Below are 20,990 nucleotides of genomic sequence, written 5' to 3'. Positions count from 1 at the left end.
GCCAGTCCAGCATTTGTGAACTTGATGCTTCATTCTAGCAATAATTTCCTATCTGATGTTTTTTTTTCTCTTCACCCTATCACATATAATGTCTGTGAACATAACACTCTGATTTCATTCTGTCATTTCATTGTTCAGAAAATACCAGTGATTGCCCAATTTCCGGTAAACTGTGATTAGCCAGAAACTCTCCTAAGATTATGCCTTCCCTACTTATCCAACCCTACCTCTTATTACTCCACAGTAGTTGTACCTCAAATATCTTTAGCTTTATCATGGCTCTTGCTGCTGGGAAGCCTTTCTCTTCCACCTTCATCCTCCCATTTCAAGTTCGGTTCAAATTCATCTCTGTTCTTTCGAACTCTCTTCAATTGATATTGCCCACATCAGTTTTCTGAAATTAGTGACTATTATTGGTATAGTTCTTTAGAACTTAATTTCATACTGCCTTGGACTGTTATTTAACTGATTCCTCTCTGTAACTTCTCTTTCCTAGTGGACTGTAAACTCTCCCCAGAGAAAGTCATATGCACTTGTGTCTCCTCCTAATATTAGGCAATTGTTATGCATACATTTGGTGTCCAATACATTGAGGAAAGAGCTATGGAATGAATGAATGACCACTGACTACAAATACATTTTTTTTTCCTTTCCTTTGCAGCTGGTGCTTGCCTTAAGTCCTGTGTATTCCAATCTCAATATTTTCAAAACTTTCCAACCACAACCAATAGGAAGACATTCTTTTATAATGTGATCTGGTGTTACACATAGACACCTGAAACAAAATTTCACAAAACAATACATATTATCTACACTAAGCAATATATTCCAATGTTTATATCCTGTTTTTTAAAGACACTGATCATGCCACACTAAATTGATTTCATTGCCAATAAAGTTATAATCTACAGTATAAAAACTTAATACTTCTTGAATCAATATGAGGTATATAATATTGCTCTTGAAAAATCCTTAGACCAAAACACTGCCATGAGTACTCATTCTGTTACTGACAGTTTGAGCTACAATTATCTTTACACAGTTATCTTGAAATAACCTCTTACTGTATTCCATCACAGAATTTAGAATCAGCTTCAATTCCTCCCACTCTGCCTTTTGAAAATGGGGACACAGTTAAATAATAATACACAAAATGTCCTTTAGCTTTCTATTTCTTGTCTTGACAAACTTTAGTGGCATATAAATAAAAATTTCCAGGACTAATTTTAATCAGACCACTTGCAGATGAATAAAAGTAGATACATTCATATTTTTGTTTCTTTACAATATCATAAGAGCATGAGTTTTTGTTGCATCTGGGAATTTGAATCCCAGCTCTGCTGACTTAACCTGAGAAAGTTACTTAACCTGAACCTCCATTTCTGCATCCACACAATGAAAATAATAGTATCAACTTCAAAGGATAGATTTTTGGGGGGCTCCAAAATCACTGCAGATGGTGATTGCAGCCATGAAATTAAAAGACGCTTACTCCTTGGAAGGAAAGTTATGACCAACCTAGATAGCATATTGAAAAGCAGAGACATTACTTTGCCAACTAAGGTCCGTCTAGTCAAGGCTATGGTTTTCCAGTGGTCATGTATGGATGTGAGCGTTGGACTGTGAAGAAGGCTGAGCGCCAAAGAATTGATGCTTTGGAACTGTGGTGTTGGAGAAGACTCTTGAGAGTCCCTTGGACTGCAAGGAGATCCAACCAGTCCATCCTAAAGGAGATCAGTCCCGGGTGTTCATTGGAAGGACTGATGCTGAGGCTGAAACTCCAATACTTTGGCCACCTCATGCGAAGAGTTGACTCATTGGAAAAGACCCTGATGCTGGGAGTGATTGGGAGCAGGAGGAGAAGGGGACGACGGAGGATGAGATGGCTGGATGGCATCACCTACTCGATGGATGTGAGTTAGAGCAAACTCTGGGAGTTGGTGATGGATAGGGAGACCTGGCGTGCTGTGATTCATGGGGTCGCAAAGAGTCGGACAGGACTGAGCGACTAAACTGAACTGACTGAAAACAGACCATGCAAGTAAAGAGCTTATTATAGGGCTTGGGACATACAAGTGTTCCACGAATGGTAGTAATGTTTGATCACTGTAACAAGTAAACGTATCCTAAACTTCCTTTTAGGGTCATAAAGAAAGATTAATCATAAGAACTGAAGTGAGATTACGTTTTTTTTTTGTAGTCAGACTATACATAAAATGTAAAATTCCACTTCTGGTTTTACAGATCATTAATACCCCTAAGAAAAGGTTCTATTTGTGGTGCTGGATAATCATTATATAATAAGGAATGTCTACTGAAATTCAGGCTTCCCCGGTGGCTCAGCGGTAAAGGACCCGCCCGCAATGCAGGAGACAAGGCCTGAGCCGCGGGTTGGATTCCTGGACTGGTACGATTCCCTGTAGAAGGAAATGGCAACCCACTCCAGTATTCTTGCCTGGTAAATCCCATGGACAAGCCCATGGAATCGCAAAAGGGTCGGATACAACTTAGAGGATAAACAACTGAAACTAAAAAATTTTATATATATACGAAAAAACTGCCCAGTTTTGCTAATTTCACTTAAATTCGTTTTTGCTTAATGAAAAAAAATTTTTTTAACTCTTGTGTGTTGAAGTGTGCTTTAATTCAGGAAAATACTGTACAGGATACTCTACATAACACTCAAGATATATAGGAGCTTGCTTTGAATAAAGCGAGACCCGGCGCTTCATTTCAGCCTTCCAAGTAAAATTTTTATTCCAGTTGTCTTTACAATATATTCCTTCTTACTTCTATTCTTTCATACCCTCATCTACTTAGGTCTTGCTACTTACGCGGTATTCTTAACCGCAGTTCGGCAGTTAACAGTAAACAACTACGTACCCACAGAAAGTGTTTCCCCTCTAACCTGTTCAATTTAGCGCTGCAAAACAGCATATCTTGTCTATTCCTCCGGAAACACTGGTCTATACCCGAACAGGCACAGGGGAGTTGCATCCCCTTTCAAAATTACTTAAGTGATCAAGATTCCCCTAGCCCCAGCTCGCTCGTTTACTAACGAGAGCTGCGATGTGCTGAGACACTTTGGACAATTTAATTGAACCCAAACTGGAGACCTCTGGGGATGAACTTTCAGTCACTATACTCCTGATGGTACGTGTGCGTGTTGGGCGGCTGAAGGAACCAAAGGAAGTACAGAGCCAGAAGCAGACCTGCAACAGGAGGTAGAAACAGAGGAGTCTGCCAAAAGCTGCGGCCTCGGTATGCAAGACACAGCCGTTTAACTTAATCCAACCCGCTAAATGAAGGGAGCGAGGCGCAGACGCGGCTACCGACAGCCCGCCCCGCTCCACGCGCGCGGCCTTCCCACCCACACTGCTGAGCCCCGGCCCTTGGTCCGCGCAGCCTCTTTCGTCACGTCCGGGGGCGGGCCGTGGCGCCGCGGCCCGCCCAGGTGGGGCCGGGAGCTGGGGGCCGGGGGCGGAGTTGTGGCGGTACTGCGGGCGACAACGGTCAGTAATGAAGGTGGCTGCGGCGCGGCAGCAGACTCAGCTGCGTCGGGTGGGGGCGGCGCCGGGACCGCGCCAGTAGGACCTCGGAGCCGGCGCGGGAGATGGGGCCCCGGCGCGGGGAGTGAGGCGGCCGCGGCGAGCGGAACTTCAGCCGGAGGGGCTCTCCCGCTTTCCCCTCTGGCTCGTCAGCCTCCGCCTGGAGCCCCTCGGCCCCCGCGGCTCGCGGGACGGGAACGGCGACGGAAGGGGCATGTGGCGCTGGGTCCGGCAGCAGCTGGTAGGTACCTCCGCCTCTCACCTCTCGGACGCTCGCTCTCGCGCGGCTTCTCGGGCCCGGGTGGCGGGGAAGGGCCGGCGGCGCAGAGCCGCGAGGCCGGGGCGCGAGCTCCGGGCTAGGCCGCATTGGAGGCGGGTCCCGGAGCCGGCAGTGCCCCGCGCAGCCCCTCACACGTCTCACCGCCGAGCCCGGGGCCCCGTGGCCGGCGGCGGGAGGCTTGCCGCTTCCTGGTCGCGCTTCTCGGTTACTCCCTCCTCCTCGCCGCCCCGAGACCAAAAGTGGATGCGGAGCAGGGTCGGCGTCTCGGCTGAGGAACTCGGGCGGGGGGGACGGAAAGAGAGTAGGTGTCGGGGAGAGAAAAGAGGAAAGAGGCTCGTGTTTTCTGCCTTTAACAGTTTGGGACTGGTTTGAGTGAAGGGGACGGCGAGGATCTGTCTCCAGCCCCCTCTCCTCGCTGTTTTCAAGGTTGCGTGGATTATCAGGGAGAAGGGTAACTTGTCTAGTCTGACTCCTCTCAAAGAAATTTTACTCGAGGCCTGGGTGAGAAAGAATATTCTAAAACCCCGTCTAGTTGCGAAGCTAAGTGAGATAGTTATGAAGGACGGTTTTCTTCCTGCCTTGTCCTCACCCCACCCCAGGTGAAACTTTTGGAATGGGAACCTTACTTTTTTCCGTCCTCGAGGCAGTGTGAACGAGACCGATTTGGAACCAATGGTTAACTTTTCAGTTTTACTGGAACATCTGGAGAAAAAAAAGAATTTTAGAAAAGTGTGATTTAAGGCATATAGAAAGCGCCACCTTTCTCCGAATTAATTCACAGAGAAAACTTGCTTGCTGGCAACTACTGACCCCAAAATACAACGCTAAGGCAACGTTGACAATTAGGAGTGAAATTGCTCCAGGCTGAAGAAGTCTACCCTGCCTCCATGATGTCTGTTCCTGGTTGCTGGTTAATTTCTAAATCGCGTTAGTAATTAAATGCTGCTACAATTCGGTGTTTTCATTTACTAATTTAAAAGACAGTGAAGCAGAAACGGTTTTTGTGGGACTGTAAAGATTTTTTGGGACTAAAAACATTGATACCTCCTTTTCCCTACTCTAGAAGAGCATTTTTATGTTTAAGAAGTATGCTGTTTTAGAGCCAGCCTTCTGTTAATTCATTTGGCAGTGGGCATCATTCTCAAAAAAATACCTTATAAATAAAACTAGAACTGCCTGTCACTCCCTCAAGCACATGTTAGCTCTCTATTTTTAGGTAATTGTGAATTCAGATATCCCAGATATACTCCTTATTAGACAACCAAGCTAATGATGTCATTATAATACCAAATTGTTGTAATAGTTTGGCTTTATTGCAGTAAGCCTAAGCTGGGTAACTTGACTCTAGAAGTTAATTATTTCAGGTCTGACTTCATGCTTTTGATTTACCCATCTAAATGTATAGAAATCTTGTTTACCTGATGGTGTTTTTGTGTGCTAGTAGTGTTTTCTAGTTTTTCCTGGTAGATTAAGACACCACTTCTCAATGTTAGGTATTTTTTGTTAACCTGGATAAAATCCTGATTGTATTCATCTTCAGAATAGGCAGTCTGTTAATTTTTTTAAAAATGGCTTCAGCCAAACACAGCTAACAGGAGGGGCAAAAAGTCTTGTGTGGTTAATTTACAAGAAATGCCTTATGGGGTGATTAACAAGTTAAACAAGTTGCTGTGCATAAAAAATGCTATCTCTGATATTAGTCACTCACTTCACTGGTTTTACTTTTAAGTTATCAGATCTTCCAAGTATGTAATCAGACCTGTGCCTATGTAGGACTTTGTCTCTTTGATTAAGTTTGTACAGTGACTTAAATTATATGTAAAGGGTAGTGAATACGCAGAGTAATAAGTATATTTTACTATCCCAGTCATAAACTGCCTTTCTAGTTACTGCACCAGAAATTTTTCAGTTCATAGGCTAGTTTAAAGTATACTTCGATTTGCTCAATGGGTTGAGTCTTTCAGCAATAGAGTCACTAGACGGGCACAGCAACCTGCTCCAGTACTCTTGCCTGGATAATCCGATGGACAGAGGAACCTGTCCGGCTGCAGTCCATCGGGTCGCAAGAGTAGGACACACACAGAAAGTTCAGATAAATAGGACAGCTTTGGAGAGGTTAATAAGCAGATCACAAAGACAGGATTTTTGAAATTAAAAACACTTTATTTATTGTATGAATCCTGATTTCCGGCCTCTTAAATTGTCGTGCCAAAAAAAAAAAGTTTATTGTCATTTTGTTACAGAAACAACTTGTATATTCTGTTAATTCCTTGTTGAATTAAACACAGTTTGACTGCTTATTTCCACTAACTGTTTTCACTTCTTGACACAATGAGAAAAATAGAGGTTGTCAGAAAGTTGATGTTTTTCTTTGGGAAAGTAGACTGAAAAGATTGAACTATCCTTTCCTTTTTCTTTTTCTTCGTTTTTGAGCTCACAATCCTAGTTATTTTACACTAAGAAAATTTTCTTATGATGTCTTTCTGGTACAGTGAGTATTAATTCTAGCATCACACGTGCTAACTCATTAGAGATGACAGCACCTTGATTATGATGAATGCCATTAACTCATTGTAGTCTCATAGTTAGATTTTTATGGTGGCCATTAACCACAATGGCTATTAAAATTTTAATTAATTAAAATTCCACACGGCTACTGTATTGGACAGTTCAGAATAGAACATACTCATTATCACAGAAAATTCTATTGTACAGCGATACATTAGATTTAAATGAAAGTCTTTGTCAATTCATATTTTAATTGACATGTAATATTTCTTTACAGTACAATGTAATGCTGTATTTTTAAAGCACTTACTGTGTGCATACATAATAAGCTAAATACTGGGGACACAGATGTCAGTCAGTGAGGGCCTTATTTATCTCTATTTCATGTCCCACACAGGACTTGATATAAGAGTAGACACTGGGTACATGTTTTTTGAATAAATGAATAGGTAGGTGGTCAGATAAAGAATTAATCCATATTATTGCTTCTGTGTTTTGAGATAAAGTGACAAAATTCAAGATTGACCAGTCCAAAGAAAAGCTGGAAAATCACTGTAATTTTTTAAAATACAACTTAATGTTGTCGTACTAGGATACAATTTCTTAAATTGTTCTATAAATGTAGTCCCTTCAGGTGTATATCTGCAGTGGCAGAAGGAGGCTAGTAAGATTGTCTTCTGATTCACTGAGAAAAATGGTAAGCTGTTAGCCTAAACTCAGCCTGTTCACATTCACCAAACTTGTTTAATCCTCTGTTCTTCTCGTTATACTTATCACAAAGAAAGGTATGACAGTCCTCTTTTCCAGACTAACCAGTCCATTTGTGTTCTTTCATCCTGCGTTCCACATCAATTATCTGTAGTCTGTTTACTCTTACTTTTTCTTTAAGCTGTGAATACATTCATGCCTCCCTCTACTAATTTACTTTGCCCTGTACCTGTGTCAAAATGTTTTCAGTTTTCTAAAAAATAGGTCTTTCCTATATAACTATGTTGTCCAGTACTCTTTGAAATTTGGCTAGTTCCAACTAAAATATGCTTAAGTATAAAATACACATAGGATTTTAAAAACAGTGTAAGAAAAAAGCATGTAAAATATCTCAACTTTTTATATTGGTTACATGTTGAATAATATTTTGGATTTATTGGTAAATAAAATTTTGCAGTTTGTTTTGTCTGTTCCTTTTTACTTTTTAAAAAATGGTTACTGGAAATTTAAAAACTACATAAATGTAATGCCGTATAACATTAAAAGTGAGCTCATTTTTCCTTATAGCACGTTATGTAAGCCTAGACAATCTTAAACAGTAGACTAGACTGTAAACATCTTGGGATGGGCTGTATTTTATCTTTGGAGCCCTTTCACTCAATACAGCAGCTGGCCCATTGGAGGTAACCACCCACCAAATGTTGGTTGACTGACTATCAGTTTGGAAGTATCTGTGTTCTTTGCCTTTCTCTCAAGGAATGAATGAGGAGTAGGCCAAGGAAGCAAGGCCTATGGTGGTATTATTTTGGTGTGGCTAAGTAAATTTTAACCTCAAAAGTTAAATGTTTGGGGGCTTCTCTGGTGGTCCAGTGGGAGAAGGCAATGGCACCCCACTCCAGTACTCTTGCCTGGAAAATCCCATGGACGGAGGAGCCTGGTGGGCTGCAGTCCATGGGGTCGCTAAGAGTCAGACACGACAGAGCAACTTCACTTTCATGCATTGGAGAAGGAAATGGCAACCCACTCCAGTGTTCTTGCCTGGAGAATCCCAGGGACGGGGGAGCCTGTTGGGCTGCCGTCTGTGGGGTCGCACAAAGTCGGACACGACTGAAGCAACTTAGCAGCAGCAGCAGCAGCAGCTGGTGGTCCAGTGGTTAAGACTGCATCCTTCCACTGCAGGGGCTGCAGTTCAGTCCCTGGTCTGGGAAGTTCTGCATGCTGCAAAGTGCACTCAAAAAAATATTAATGTTTAAGATCCTAAATCTTAGAATATTTGTTTATTTTATCTCTGTGTTCAGACATATATCCTCAGATACTAAATTTTTCATTTGGTTAAAGAGGTCAAGCATTAGTGAAGTAAAGTAAAAGTCACTCAGTTGTGTCTGACTCTTTGCAACCCTGTGGGTCCATGGAATATACAGTCCATGGAATTCTCCAGGCCAGAGTACTGGAGTGGATAGTCTTTCCCTTCTCCAGGGTATCTTCCCAACCCGGGGATCAAACCGGGGTCTCCCACATTGCAGGACGATTCTTTATCAGCTGAGCTATCAGGAAAGCCTCCTCAAGCATTAGTGGAAGCCCAATTATCCTAGCTGTACTCAAGTAGGGACCTTGCCCAAATGCTCCAAAGAACCTTGTGATTGCCGCTATCATCATTAACTATCCCCTTTATCCCTACAGTCTGTTTTCAACATAGCAGCCAGAATGATCTTATTAAAACACAGGTTAGGTCATGTAATTCCTGTGTTTAAAACCTTCTACGAACTTGCCTTCTTGCTCAGAATAACAGCCAAAGTTTCTGCTAGATCTGTATCCAAGTCCCTGCCCAGACCACTTCTCATCTCCCATCATTCTTCACCCACTTCGTTATCCACATACACTTTGGTGTTCATCAGAAGCGCAGGACGGATTTCATTCAGTCTTTTAAGATTGTTGCCCTGGCTGTCACCTCTGGCTAGAATGTACTTCCCCCCCGGTTAATTTGTTGGCACGTTCATTCCCTTCAAGTCTTTGTTTAGATGTTGTCATTGAGGCCTTTTCAGTATTAAATTGTAAATTGCCACCTCCACACTTCCCTAGCCTCCTTCCCTGCCTTTTTTTTTTTGGTTTCTCTTAGCACTTATCACTGTTTAACATATTTTGTACTTTACTTGTCTCATTTATATCATGAAGGGAAGGATTTTTGCCTGTTTTGTTTTAGTTCTCCGTATAACAAAAACTGTTTCTCAACTCTGCATCCATACTTTTAGGTAACACTATTTCTTTCTCATTTATTCATTCACTCAAATATTTTCTGAACATGTACTCTGTGATAGCATATTGCCAGTCTCTGGATACCAAAATGAAGCAACCCCTGCCCTATCCATTCTTCTAGGATTAATGGATATTTGAATTTCTGTCCGTTTTTTCCTGTTTAAAAAAATGTTGCAATGGCCATTCTTGCATGTGTGTTTTTTTAAATTGGCATACCTAGAAGTGGAATTGCTGGGCCATGGGGTGTGCACTTTATGACTGTTACTAAATATTACTAAATTATTTTCCAAAACCATGTTCCCCATTCCCTACATCTTGGTCAACACTTTGTACTGTCAGACTTGAAAAAACTTTATCAATCTGGTGAGTGTGAAAGGTATCTCATTTTGCTTAATTTGCATTTTCCTGATTGCTAGTGAGATTAAGATGTCCTGTATTTCTTTTCTCTTTTAAAAAATTTATTTATTTTTGGCTGTTCTGGGTCTTTGTTTCTGCGTGGGCTTTTTCTCTAGTTGAGCCAAGCTAGGGGAGCTACTGTACGTTGTAATGGCCTTTCTTGTGGAGCACAGGCTCTAGTGTGCAGGTTTCAGAGGCTGCAGCATGTGGGCTCAGTAATTTCAGCTCCTGGGCTCTAGAGCGCAGGCTTAATAGTTACGGCACACTGGTTTAGTTGCTCCGCTCCGTGTCGGATCTTCCCAGATCAGGGACTGAACCATGTCTTCTGCACTGGCAGGCAGATTCTTGACCACTAAACCACCAAGGAAGCCCCCTTTATTTCATTCATGTAAATAAATTACCCATTTTTCTGTTGAGTGGTTTGTTTTCTCCTTATTAATTTCCTTTGTAGTCTGGATGCCAATTCTTTGTTGTGTATGTTGTGAATATCTTCCAGCCTGCACTTTGTATTTAACTTAATGAGGTCTTTTTTGATATTTTAAATTTATTTGTAGGTAAACTTAGGTGAATTATTATTAGGTGAATTATTAGGTGAATGATTTCTACTTTTTATTACTTGTTTAGGAATTCCCTCCTAGGGTCATAAAGCTATCTTTCTGGCATTTTCTTAGAGTTGTCTAAACTAGTTTTACAACGTTCAGGTCTTGAATATGCCTGGGATTTGTTTTTGTATGTGGAATAAAGTAGAGAATTTATTTTCTCCCATATAGAAAGTTATTTGTCCCAATACTGTTTATTGAATGGGCCATCTTTTCCCTACTAATGTCTGTTGTTTGCCTTCTCTGTCATATTCCAGTGTTCTCTTTGTGTTGTGTTCTCTTTTTAGGTTCTCTATTCTGTTGATCTGGTGGTGCATGAATAATATAATACATTGTCTTAACGTAGTGTTTTATGATATCTGACCAGGCAAAATCCCCAATCATTTTTTCGCCCCTAGAATTGCTTTGGCTCTCTACTCTTCCATATGCTATTTTTATTTGTGTTATCAATTTGTCTAATTCTGTGGAAAATCTTTCTAGGATTTTGATTGGCTTTGCATTGAATTTGTTAAGTTCTATTAATATTTTTCCATTTGATCATGTAGAAGCTATAGATTGTATTTTTATCCTTTTATTATCTCTCTCTACTTACAAATAATATAGGGATTTACAAGATTTTGACTTGTGTTCCCTCTTACCTTCCACATTGCTATTACTTAATAGTTTAACTGTTGTTTTTTCTTTTACCAGCTTTATTAAGAGATAACCACATATAATTTTCTCATTAAAGTGCACAGTTCAGGTTTTCAGTATATGCATAGAGTTACGCAGCCCCACCACACTCTGATTTTAGAACATTTTTATACTCCCTAAAGAGATTCCCTATCCACTCTCTTCCTCCATTCCCACCCCCCTACCCCGCAAGCCACTAGCCCCCAGCTGTGATCAACCGCTAATCTACTTTCTGTCTCTAGATTAGCCACCTCTAGACATTTTGTGTCAATGGCATCATACAGTACGTGGTATTTTGTGATGGTCTTTTCACCTAGCATAATGTGTTCAAGTTCATCTGTGTTGTAGCATATATCCATACTTCATTTCTTTTTATTGCTAAAATTCCACTGTATAGATATACCAGAGACTGTATTCATTCATCAATTAATGGACATTTAGTTTGTTTCTGCCTTTTGGCTGTTAGAAGTAATGCCTCCTTTTCCATTCATGTGCAAGTTTTTTGTGGATGTATATTTTCATTTCTGTTGGGTAAATATGTAAGGAGTGGAATTACTGGGTCGTGTGGTAACTCTGTTTTTAACTTTGTGAGGAATTGCCAAACTTTTCCAAAGTGATTGCACTGTTTTACATTCCTACCAGGCATGTATAGTATAAGGGTTCCAATGTCTTTATATCATTGCCAATACTTGTTTTTGTCTTTGATTCTAGCTGTGGTCATGAATGTAAGTGTAACTCATGGTTTTGATTTATATTTGCCTAATGACTTCAAACATCTTTTCATGTCTCTATTAACTGATTTGTTTGTATTTTGTGAGGCTTTTCTTGATGAAATGCTTATTCAGATCTTTTAACACATTTTAAAGTTTTCTTTTAGTTATAAGAGTTATATACATAAGACCCTTACCAGAGATGTGATTCACAAATACTTTCTTCCATAATGTTTGTGGAAACGCAAAACATTTAAACTCAAAACATTGCTTAGCTTTTTACCTGTTACTCATTTTGATTTACTACAGTGATTTTTTTTTTTTATTCACCATTATTTGTTTTAAATTTTATTTGCTTGCGCATTGTCTGTGCTGGGTCTTCTAGTTGTGGCGAGCAGGGGCCACTGGCTAGATGCGGTGCGCAGGCTTCTCGTTGTGGCGGCTTCTCGCTGTGGAGAGCAGGCTTCCGTAGCTGTGGCTCCCCAGCTCTGGAGCACAGGCTCAGTAGTTGTGGCACACTGGTTTGCTTAGTTGCTCTGTGGCACGTGGTGGGATCATCCCAGACCAGGGGTCACACCCAAGTCTCCTGCATTGGCAGGTGGATTCTTTACCACTGAGCTACCAGGGAAGCCCACCGTTACTTCTTGAATACCACCTCTTCCCTGTGTATTTACTTTTACTCTTGCTGACATACATTCTTTAGTTATTTTTAAGGAAGGCTTCATGTGTGGTAAACTCCCTTAGTTTTTATGGCTTAAAATGTCGTAATTCCAAATTATTATTGAATACTAATTTAGGTAGATTCAGAGTTCTAGATTAACAGTTACTTTCACACAACATATTGTTGTTACTGTTATTTTTGGCCACACTGTACGGTATGCAGAACCTCCTCAACCAGGGAGCGAACCCATCACTCAGCATGTTGAAGATGCCACTTATTCCTTTTCTTTCAGACATTGATTGGTGGTGTAAAATATGCTTTCAATGTAATAGTCATTACTTTGCTGATAATCTCTGTAGCATTGTTTTTAAGATTGTCTCATTGTCCTCTGTTTTGCAGTTTTACTATGCTGTACTCAAATTGTTTCATGATTTTTGTTTCTCCTGCTCTACTCTTGTGTGTGCTTGCAATTTGAAAGCTGTCGTTTCTACAGTTCAGAAAATTTTACAGCTTTTTTTCCCCTTTAAATGTTGCTTCTCCGACTTCAGTTTTCTCATTCTCTAACTCTTGCTTGATCTTTATCTATGCTCTGTGGCTCTTAGCTTCTTGTTCATATTTCTCATGTTTTCTCTCCGTGCTGCTTTCAGTGTGAATTCTCAGCTCTAGTTTGTAGTCACCAGTTTGCTCCTGTGTCCATGGGCTAGGCCTCTGGCCTCCCGCCTGGCCTGCCTCACTTCGCTCCCCTCACCTCCCCCTTCCCCTCAACTGTCTTCCCACCCCAAGCCTCAGCAGCATCTCCTAGGAGGAAGGGAGAATGCAGGGCCAGGCAGGAAAAGCCATGGGCTGCACTCCAGTCTAGAGTTCATCCTTGTCTTCTGAATTTTTAATTTAAATTACCCCCCCCCCGGCCCCGCCACCGCCCCAAATTTATTATAGGACCTCTTTCATTTCCATTTGTTTTTGATGTACATTTGTCTGATTTGTCTTGTAATATTTTGTTCTTAAAAAAAGTATTATTCTGTTACCTCTTTGGAGATTTTACACATATTTAAAACTGCACAGCTGTTTTTAGCCTCCTTTCAGTTGAACCTGATTCTTGGACCCAGGTACAAAAGGGGATTGAACTTCAGACTGCCTATTTCCAGAGCCAGAGTACCAAAGGATCAGCCCCTGATTACAGAAAAGATTACCTTATTTTAAGCCTAGCTAAGTCGTCTTAAAGGAAAAAAAAATTTTTTTTTAAATCTATCTTGTGAAGTAGAAGGAAGAGTTCAAAGTATGTACTTTTCCAAGGTTACTAACTAATTAGTGCTAGAGGCAGGACATAACCCAGAGTTTTTGCCGGGTATATACGAGTATGGAAGAGAATTAGCAGGAGCAGCAGTTTTCCCTATATATCTCTTTCCTATTCCTGCCATTTTTAAATCTAAGCAAGAGTGAGGCAAGAGGAGAGAATGAGTTGAGGAAAGAAATTTATACAGGTAGCAGTGGTAGTCTGGAGATGGAGGAGACAGGTCTGAGAGGAAAAGGAGAGAAGCGATCAAGAGTTGCTGTAGTTAGCCAATGTGGCCATTTTCAAGTTGACATAGTATTCTAGGTATTAGAAGAAGTTAGGCCTTGCTTGTACCCTAATACACATCTCCTCTTGAATGTTATCTAATATCAATGCAATACATTTTAATTTATTTTGAACATTGTGGCAAATTTTTAAGAAAGGTTTTCAGTTTTAAATGTCTTTTTCCATCTTATACTTTAGGAACCACAAAATTGTTTTGATATTTGAGAACCTCATGATGTTGAAATAGAAATTGGAAATGCTGAAAAGAGATAGGATAGTTGTCCTTTTTTTATTAGTAACTTTTATTACATTTGTAATGAAATTATACCATAGTTTGTTTTTATATATTTAAAGTTGTTATTTAACTATTTAGAAGAATGTGTTTGATAATTTTCTGTAGGAAAAAAAGCAAGTCATCTAGTGACTTACTGCTATTTCAGTCAAAATTATACTCATTTTATTTTCATTTCACTTTTTGTGCTTATTAAAGGCATTTTAAAAAAATAATGTTTTATTCGGGGCAAGGGTCCTGACTTCTCATTTTGGTATTTTCACAATACCAAGCATATTACCTAGCACATAGTCAATGCTTATAGTGTTTATAATGAATTTTTTAAATTAAATTATAGGGTCACTTAACAAATGAAATACTAAGTTGCTTGATATTTCAGAATGGTCAAATCAGTCAGTCAGTTCAGTCGCTCAGTTGTGTCTGCCTCTTTGTGACCCCATGGACTGCAGCACACCAGGCCTCCCTGTCTATCACCAATTCCCGGAGTTTACTCAAACTCATGTCCATTGAGTCGATGATGCCATCCAACCATCTCATCCTGCCGTCCCCTTCTCCTCCCGCCTTCGATCTTTCCCAGCATCAGGGTCTTTTCAAGTGAGTCAGTTCTTCGCAGCCGGTGGCCAAAGTATCGGAGTTTCAGCTTCAGTTTCAGTCCTTCCAATGAATATTCAGGACTGATTTCCTTTAGGATGGACTGATTGGATCTCCTTGCAATCCAAGGGACTCTCAAGAGTCTTCTCCAACACCACAGTTCAAAACATCAATTCTTTGGCACTCAGGTTTCTTTATAGTCCAAATCTCACCTCCATACATGACTACTGGAACCATAAGCGCTGTCTAGGTTGGTCCTAACTTTTCTTCCAGGGAACAAGCGACTTTAATTTCATGGCTGCAGACACCCTCTGCAGTGATTTTGGAGACCCCAAAAATAGTCTGTCACAGTTTCACCAGTTCCCCATCTATTTGCCATGAAGTGATGGGACTGGATGCTATGACCTTAGTTTTCTGAATGTTGAGTTTTAAGCCAACTTTTTCATTCTCCTCTTTCACTTTCATCAAGAGGCTCTTTAGTTCTTCTTCACTTTCTGCCATAAGGGTGGTGTTATCTGCATATCTGAGGTTATTGATACTTCACCCGGCAGTCTTGATTCCAGCTTATGCTTCCTCCAGCCCAGCATTTCTCATGATGTTCTCTGCATATAAGTTGAATAAGCAGGATGACAATATACAGCCTTGACATACTCCTTTTCATATTTGGAACCAGTCTGTTGTTCTGCGTCCAGTTCTAACTGTTGCTTCTTGACTCATGTACAGATTTCTCAAGAGGCACGTCAGGTTGTCTGGTATTCTGATCTCTTTCAGAATTTTCCACGGTTTGTTGTGATCCACACAGTCAAAGGCTTTGGCATAGTTAGTAAATCAGAAGTAGATGGTTTTCTGGAACTCTCTTGCTTTTTCGATGATCCAACAGATGTTGGCAATTTAATCTCTGGTTCCTCTGCCTTTTCTAAAACCAGCTTGAACATCTGGAAGTTCACGGTTCATGTACTATTGAAGCCTGGCTTGGAGAATTTTGAGCATCACTTTGCTAGCATGTGAGATGAGTGCAATTGTGTGGTAGTTTGAGCATTCTTTGGCTTTGCCTCTCTCTGGGATTGGAATGAAAACTGACCTTTTCCAGTCCTGCGGCAACTGCGGAGTTTTCCAAATTTGCTGCCATATTGAGTGTAGCACTTTCACAGCATTATCTTTTAGGATTTTATAATAGCTCAATTGAAATTCCATCACCTCCACTAGCTTTGTTCATAGTGATGCTTCCTAAGGCCGACTTGACTTCACACTCCAGGATGTCTGTCTCTAGGTGAGTGATCACACCATTGTGATTATCTGGGTCATGAAGATCTTTTTTGTATAGTTCTTGCTGTGTGTATTCCTGACACCTCTTAATAGCTTCTGCTTCTGTTAGGTCCATACCATTTCTGTCCTTTATTGTGCCCATCTTTGCATGAAATGGTCCCTTGGTATCTCTGATTTTCTTGAAGAGATCTCTAGTTTTCCTCTATTTCTTTGCATTGATCACTGAGGAAGGCTTTCTTCTCTCTCCCTGCTGTTCTTTGGAACTCTGCATTCAAATGGGTATATCTTTCCTTTTCTCTTTTGACTTTCGCTTCTCTTCTTTTGACAGCTATTTGTAAGCCCTTCTCAGACAACAGTTTTCCCTTTTTGCATTTGTTTTTCTTGGGGGTGGTCTTGATCACTGCCTCCTGTACAATGTCGTGAACCTCCATCCATAGTTCTTCAGGCACGCTGTCTATCAGCTCTAATCCCTTGACTACTTATCACTTCCACTGTAATTGTAAGGGATTTGATTTAGGTCATACCTGAATGGTCTGGTGGTTTTCCCTACTTTCTTAAATTTAAGTCTGAATTTGGCAATTTGGCAACTGAGTGCAGTGCCTAGCATAGTATCAAGCATTTTTCCTCAATAGATACTTGGGTACTTACTGGTCTCGTAAGATTTTTTGCAGTGAGTGTAATTGAACATAATAAAGCTTGAATTGTATACAGTCAGTTCAAGTCTTAATCATATTTTACCTAGGAAATTGTTTCTTTACTATTGCATCTCCTGAGCAACAAAAGGAATATAAGTATCCTTCCTTATCTTACTTCTCCACTATGCTCTTTATTAGTTCAGAAAACTTGAACAAAGATTGAGGGTGAACTTGAATTTTTACATGAAATGGGAAGTTCTCTAATTTTGGGTTTTTCTATTGAAATTTAAATATTGTAGAGGAACTGGCCTCTAAACTTAGATTTACAGGAGACTTTGTGGATCCACCTCCTATGCAGCATTAAATGGAGGCAGTACTTACCTATCAGTGTTTGATCAACTATTTTTCCAGCATATATTTGTAGAATTAAAAACAAAACAGCTTAGGAATTTATTATGAGACAGTGAAAGTCAAGTCTTAAGTAATTAGAGATACTGCCATCAATCTTCATATAATGCCTTAGACCCTGAGTTCCCTCAGAATGTTTCCTGTAGATAAAGTTTGCAGTGATCTGGGGCAAAATGAGAAATTCCAGGTCAGTGTATCATGCACATGTCTGTCTGTCTGTCTGTGCGTCTTTGCTGTAACTTATATATGTCCTTGCTTTTGAGGACTGTGCTTTTAACTTCTTAAAAAAATAGCTTTTTATTTTAAAATAGTTTTAGATTTTCAGAAAGTTTACGAAAATAATAGAGAATTCCTATACATTTTTCTCACCCAGTTTCTCTTATTGTTAACATCTTACATCCTATGCTATATTTATTATGCTAGTAAACCAGTATTAATACATTGCTATTAATTAAACCCCATACTTTATTGCTAATTTTTATTCATGGCGAAATAATCACCACAGGAAGTCTAGTTAGCATCCATCACCACACAAGAGTTACAGAATTTTTCCTTATGATAACTTTTAAAATCTACACTCTTAGCAACTTTTGCGTATACAAGGCAACATTATTAACTATAGTTCCATGCTGCACATTACATCCTGTAACTTATTTTATAACTAGAAGTTTGTACCTTTTACTTCCTTCACCCATTTTACCCACTCCCCAAGCCCCACCCTGGCAACTGTGAGTCTGTTTTCTGTTATTTTTGTATTTATGAGCTTGGGCTCTTTTGTTTTTGGTTTTACATTCTATATATAAGTGAGATCATACAATATTTTGTCTTTTCTGACTGAATTTTTTCACTGAGCATAATGCCCTTAAAACCCATCTGTGGATTTAAAAAGATTTCGTTCTTTTTAACAGATGCCATTCTCTTTAATATTGTTATTGTTTAGAATTTTATGGTTGTCTTTGTAGATTGGTACATATTTTAAGATATTAAATTTTGAAGGTACTTTGTAAAGGATATGTTTTCTGCATCAAGGATTCTTGTCTGTGGGCTCAGAATTGTAAACCCACTGCTTCTGATGTGCTGAGGAGGACCCAGGAAGCCATATCTTCATTGCTATTGTTTATGATTGTGAGTAGAGAAAGAGGAGCCTTAAAAATGTTTGAGAAATTTGTTCATTCATCTATCTCCAATTTGGACACTACAGTTAGATTTACTAGTTTCACTTGTTATCCAGCCAGTGTTCAATTGTAGGTATAGATATAGGTAGATCAAGAAAATTAATTTAGGATTCTTGGTTACAGAAACCTTAAATTCTTTCTTAGTGAAATCTGTAATTTTAAAGTTTGATGTAAGCTAAAACTACTTCACAGATTTATTTTTATCATAACTGTCTCTGTGATTCTATACACAGAAGTCACCAGTTTAGCAAGTAAGAGACTGTCACAGTTAAATTATGGCCAAATAGAAAACTTCTAATCCAGAAAAACTATGGTGAAGTCCCAAATGGGTGAAATTGATACATTTTTAATTGTAGTAAATATACTTAAAATAAAATTTGCCATTTTATCCATTTTTAAATGTACAGTTCTGTGGCGTTTAGTGACATTGTTATGCAGCCATCGCCACTGTCTATCTCCTGAACTGTTTCATCTTTGCAGACTGAAACTTTATACCCATTAAACACTAATGCCCTTTTACTCTCCCCTCTGCACCTTGAATAAATGCCTGACAAAGTATGAAGTTGTCAACTCTTATTCCTTATGTAAGAGGAATCATACAATTTTGTCCTTTTGTCACAGGCTTAATTTCACTTAGCATAATGTCTTCAAGCTTCTTCCATGTTATAGCATGTGTCAAAATCTCCTTCCTTTTTAAGGTTGAATAATATCCCATTGTACATACCACATTTTGTTTATTCATTCTTATGTCAGTGGGCACTTGGTTGTGTCCACCTTTTGGCTGTTGTGAATAATGTTGCCATTAACATGAGTTTACAAATATCCATTTGAGTTTTTACACAGAAGCAGAATTGATGGATCATGTGCATATTCTGTGTTCACTTTTCTGAGGAGTTGCCATGTTATTGCCGCAGGGGCTGCTACAGGTGTATGTTGGTGTGGGGAATTAGGGTTGGGGAGTAACAGAAGAGATAAGCTTCCTGTAAGAGATGAACTTCTTAAAGTATTTGCAAATGATTTAAGAATTTTAGAGAAGCTCAGTTCAGTCAGTCAGTCATGTCCGATTCTTTGCGACCCCATGGACTGCAGCATGCCCAGGCTTCCCTGTCCATCACTAATTCCCAGAGCTTGCTCAAACTCATGTCCATTGTGTCAGTGATGCCAAAGGTTACTCTATATTTTGAATCCTGTAGCTGGAAAGCTAGTTCCAACCTACCTCTGCAGTAGGAGCAGTTCTTGGAAGCCCAGACTGGTCTGATAGATGGCAGACTACCTTAAATCCTAAAATGAAAATTACGTAACATGATTCAAAAAGTTGAAATTAAATTATTGTGTTTACATCATAGACTTTTTAAGTTATTTCCTCTCGCCTTGCTTTGGGCTGTTAACAGTGTAAAATTATAATACCTTCATATAGATGTATTTGGGGCTTCCCAGGTGGCTCAGTGGTAAAGAATCCGACTGCCAATGCAGGAGACACAGATTCGATCCCTGAGTTAGAAAGATCCCCTGGAGAAGAAAATGGCAACACGCTTCAGTATTCTTGCCCGGGAAATCCCATGAACAGAGAAACCTGGTTGGCTGCAGTCCGTGGATTCGGAAGAGGTGGATACTACTGAGCAACTGAGCACAACACAACATAGATGTTTTTTATTTAAAGTCCATATCCAGGAAACAGTAATTCACTATTAATTTTGTAGATTTGGTGAAATACATTAAATCATTCTTCCCCAGAAGCATCGTTACATTGGAACATGTAGGCAATAGAAATCACTTTCTGTCATACAAGTGTGTGACTGAAATAAAGCTTTTGATCATTTCTTTTAATAACAGTGCCATTGAAGTTTTGATTCTGAAGCTTTTTTATTTATGTTATTTTTCATGGGTTTTTTATTTGTTTTGTAGCTTTTTCTTTGTGTTTTGGAGGAGATAGATCACATATAAGAATGATTACATATATAGATTTGATCACTAAGCTCTAAAATTGTTCTCTTAGTTTTATTAAGGAAGTGTGACATTTAATTACAGGACTATAGTTTTAGTTTTTTCTTAGCTCTTATTTGTAATGCTTGTATTTTTTATAAAATTTTTGAGATTTTTAAGAATAGTACAGAGGTTGGTATATTTGGTATGAAAATATGTTATGATTCATTTCCAAGTACTTCTTTTTGCCAAAGACCAGCTTCTAAAAATTATAAGCTGTTTTCTGGTTTGGTTTTTCTAGACTTCATGAGTTTGCTGTTACAAAAGAAATCTCTTTCAAATCAATCCCATGTGTTTTCCGTTTTTTCCTTGAATGCCATTGTGGGGCTTTTTTTCCCATCTTAAATATTCATCCACTTAAAAAAAAATACTTGTGGTTTTTACATATGCTCACAAATCCAGACAAAAAGAGGTTTTTAATTTCATACTTTCTTAGAATATGTGAGTTTTAATTTTTAAATAAAAATTAAATTTGTGTGCTTCCAAAATCCTATACAGTTGACTCTTGAACAACACGGGTTTGAACTGTGCACATCCCCTTATATGTGGATTTTTCAACAGTAAATACTACAGTACTGTAGGGCTGATTCCGAGCCTGCAGAAGGCCAATTCTGAAGTTATACTCAGAGTTTTGACTGCATGGAGGGTCAGCTCCCCTAACTGCTGAGTTGTTCAAGAGTCAACTGGTACTCTACTTTTTAGCAGGTGCAAAAATCAGGATGGCTAGAATAGCATTACTGTATCTCA

The 20,990-nt window shown here is 39.4% G+C and overlaps 1 protein-coding gene across 4 annotated transcripts in view; it reads left to right on the top strand.

Annotated features, from left to right (window-relative positions):
• The first annotated feature begins 3,482 nt into the window (after positions 1 to 3,482).
• Positions 3,483 to 20,990, top strand: part of ATP11B (ATPase phospholipid transporting 11B (putative)) — a 111,782-nt gene continuing 94,274 nt past the window's right edge. For all 4 annotated transcript variants that reach the window (XM_015092532.4, XM_042234015.2, XM_060405038.1 and 1 more), the window contains exon 1: positions 3,483 to 3,789. In XM_015092532.4, coding sequence (XP_014948018.2) covers positions 3,763 to 3,789 — 27 coding nt within the window. In that variant the 5' untranslated portion in view covers positions 3,483 to 3,762. The remainder of the gene's footprint in view (positions 3,790 to 20,990) is intronic.

This window comes from Ovis aries, chromosome 1 (genome assembly GCF_016772045.2).
Source record: "Ovis aries strain OAR_USU_Benz2616 breed Rambouillet chromosome 1, ARS-UI_Ramb_v3.0, whole genome shotgun sequence".
Lineage (NCBI taxonomy): Eukaryota > Metazoa > Chordata > Mammalia > Artiodactyla > Bovidae > Ovis > Ovis aries.
This window is presented reverse-complemented; position numbering and strand designations above follow the sequence as displayed.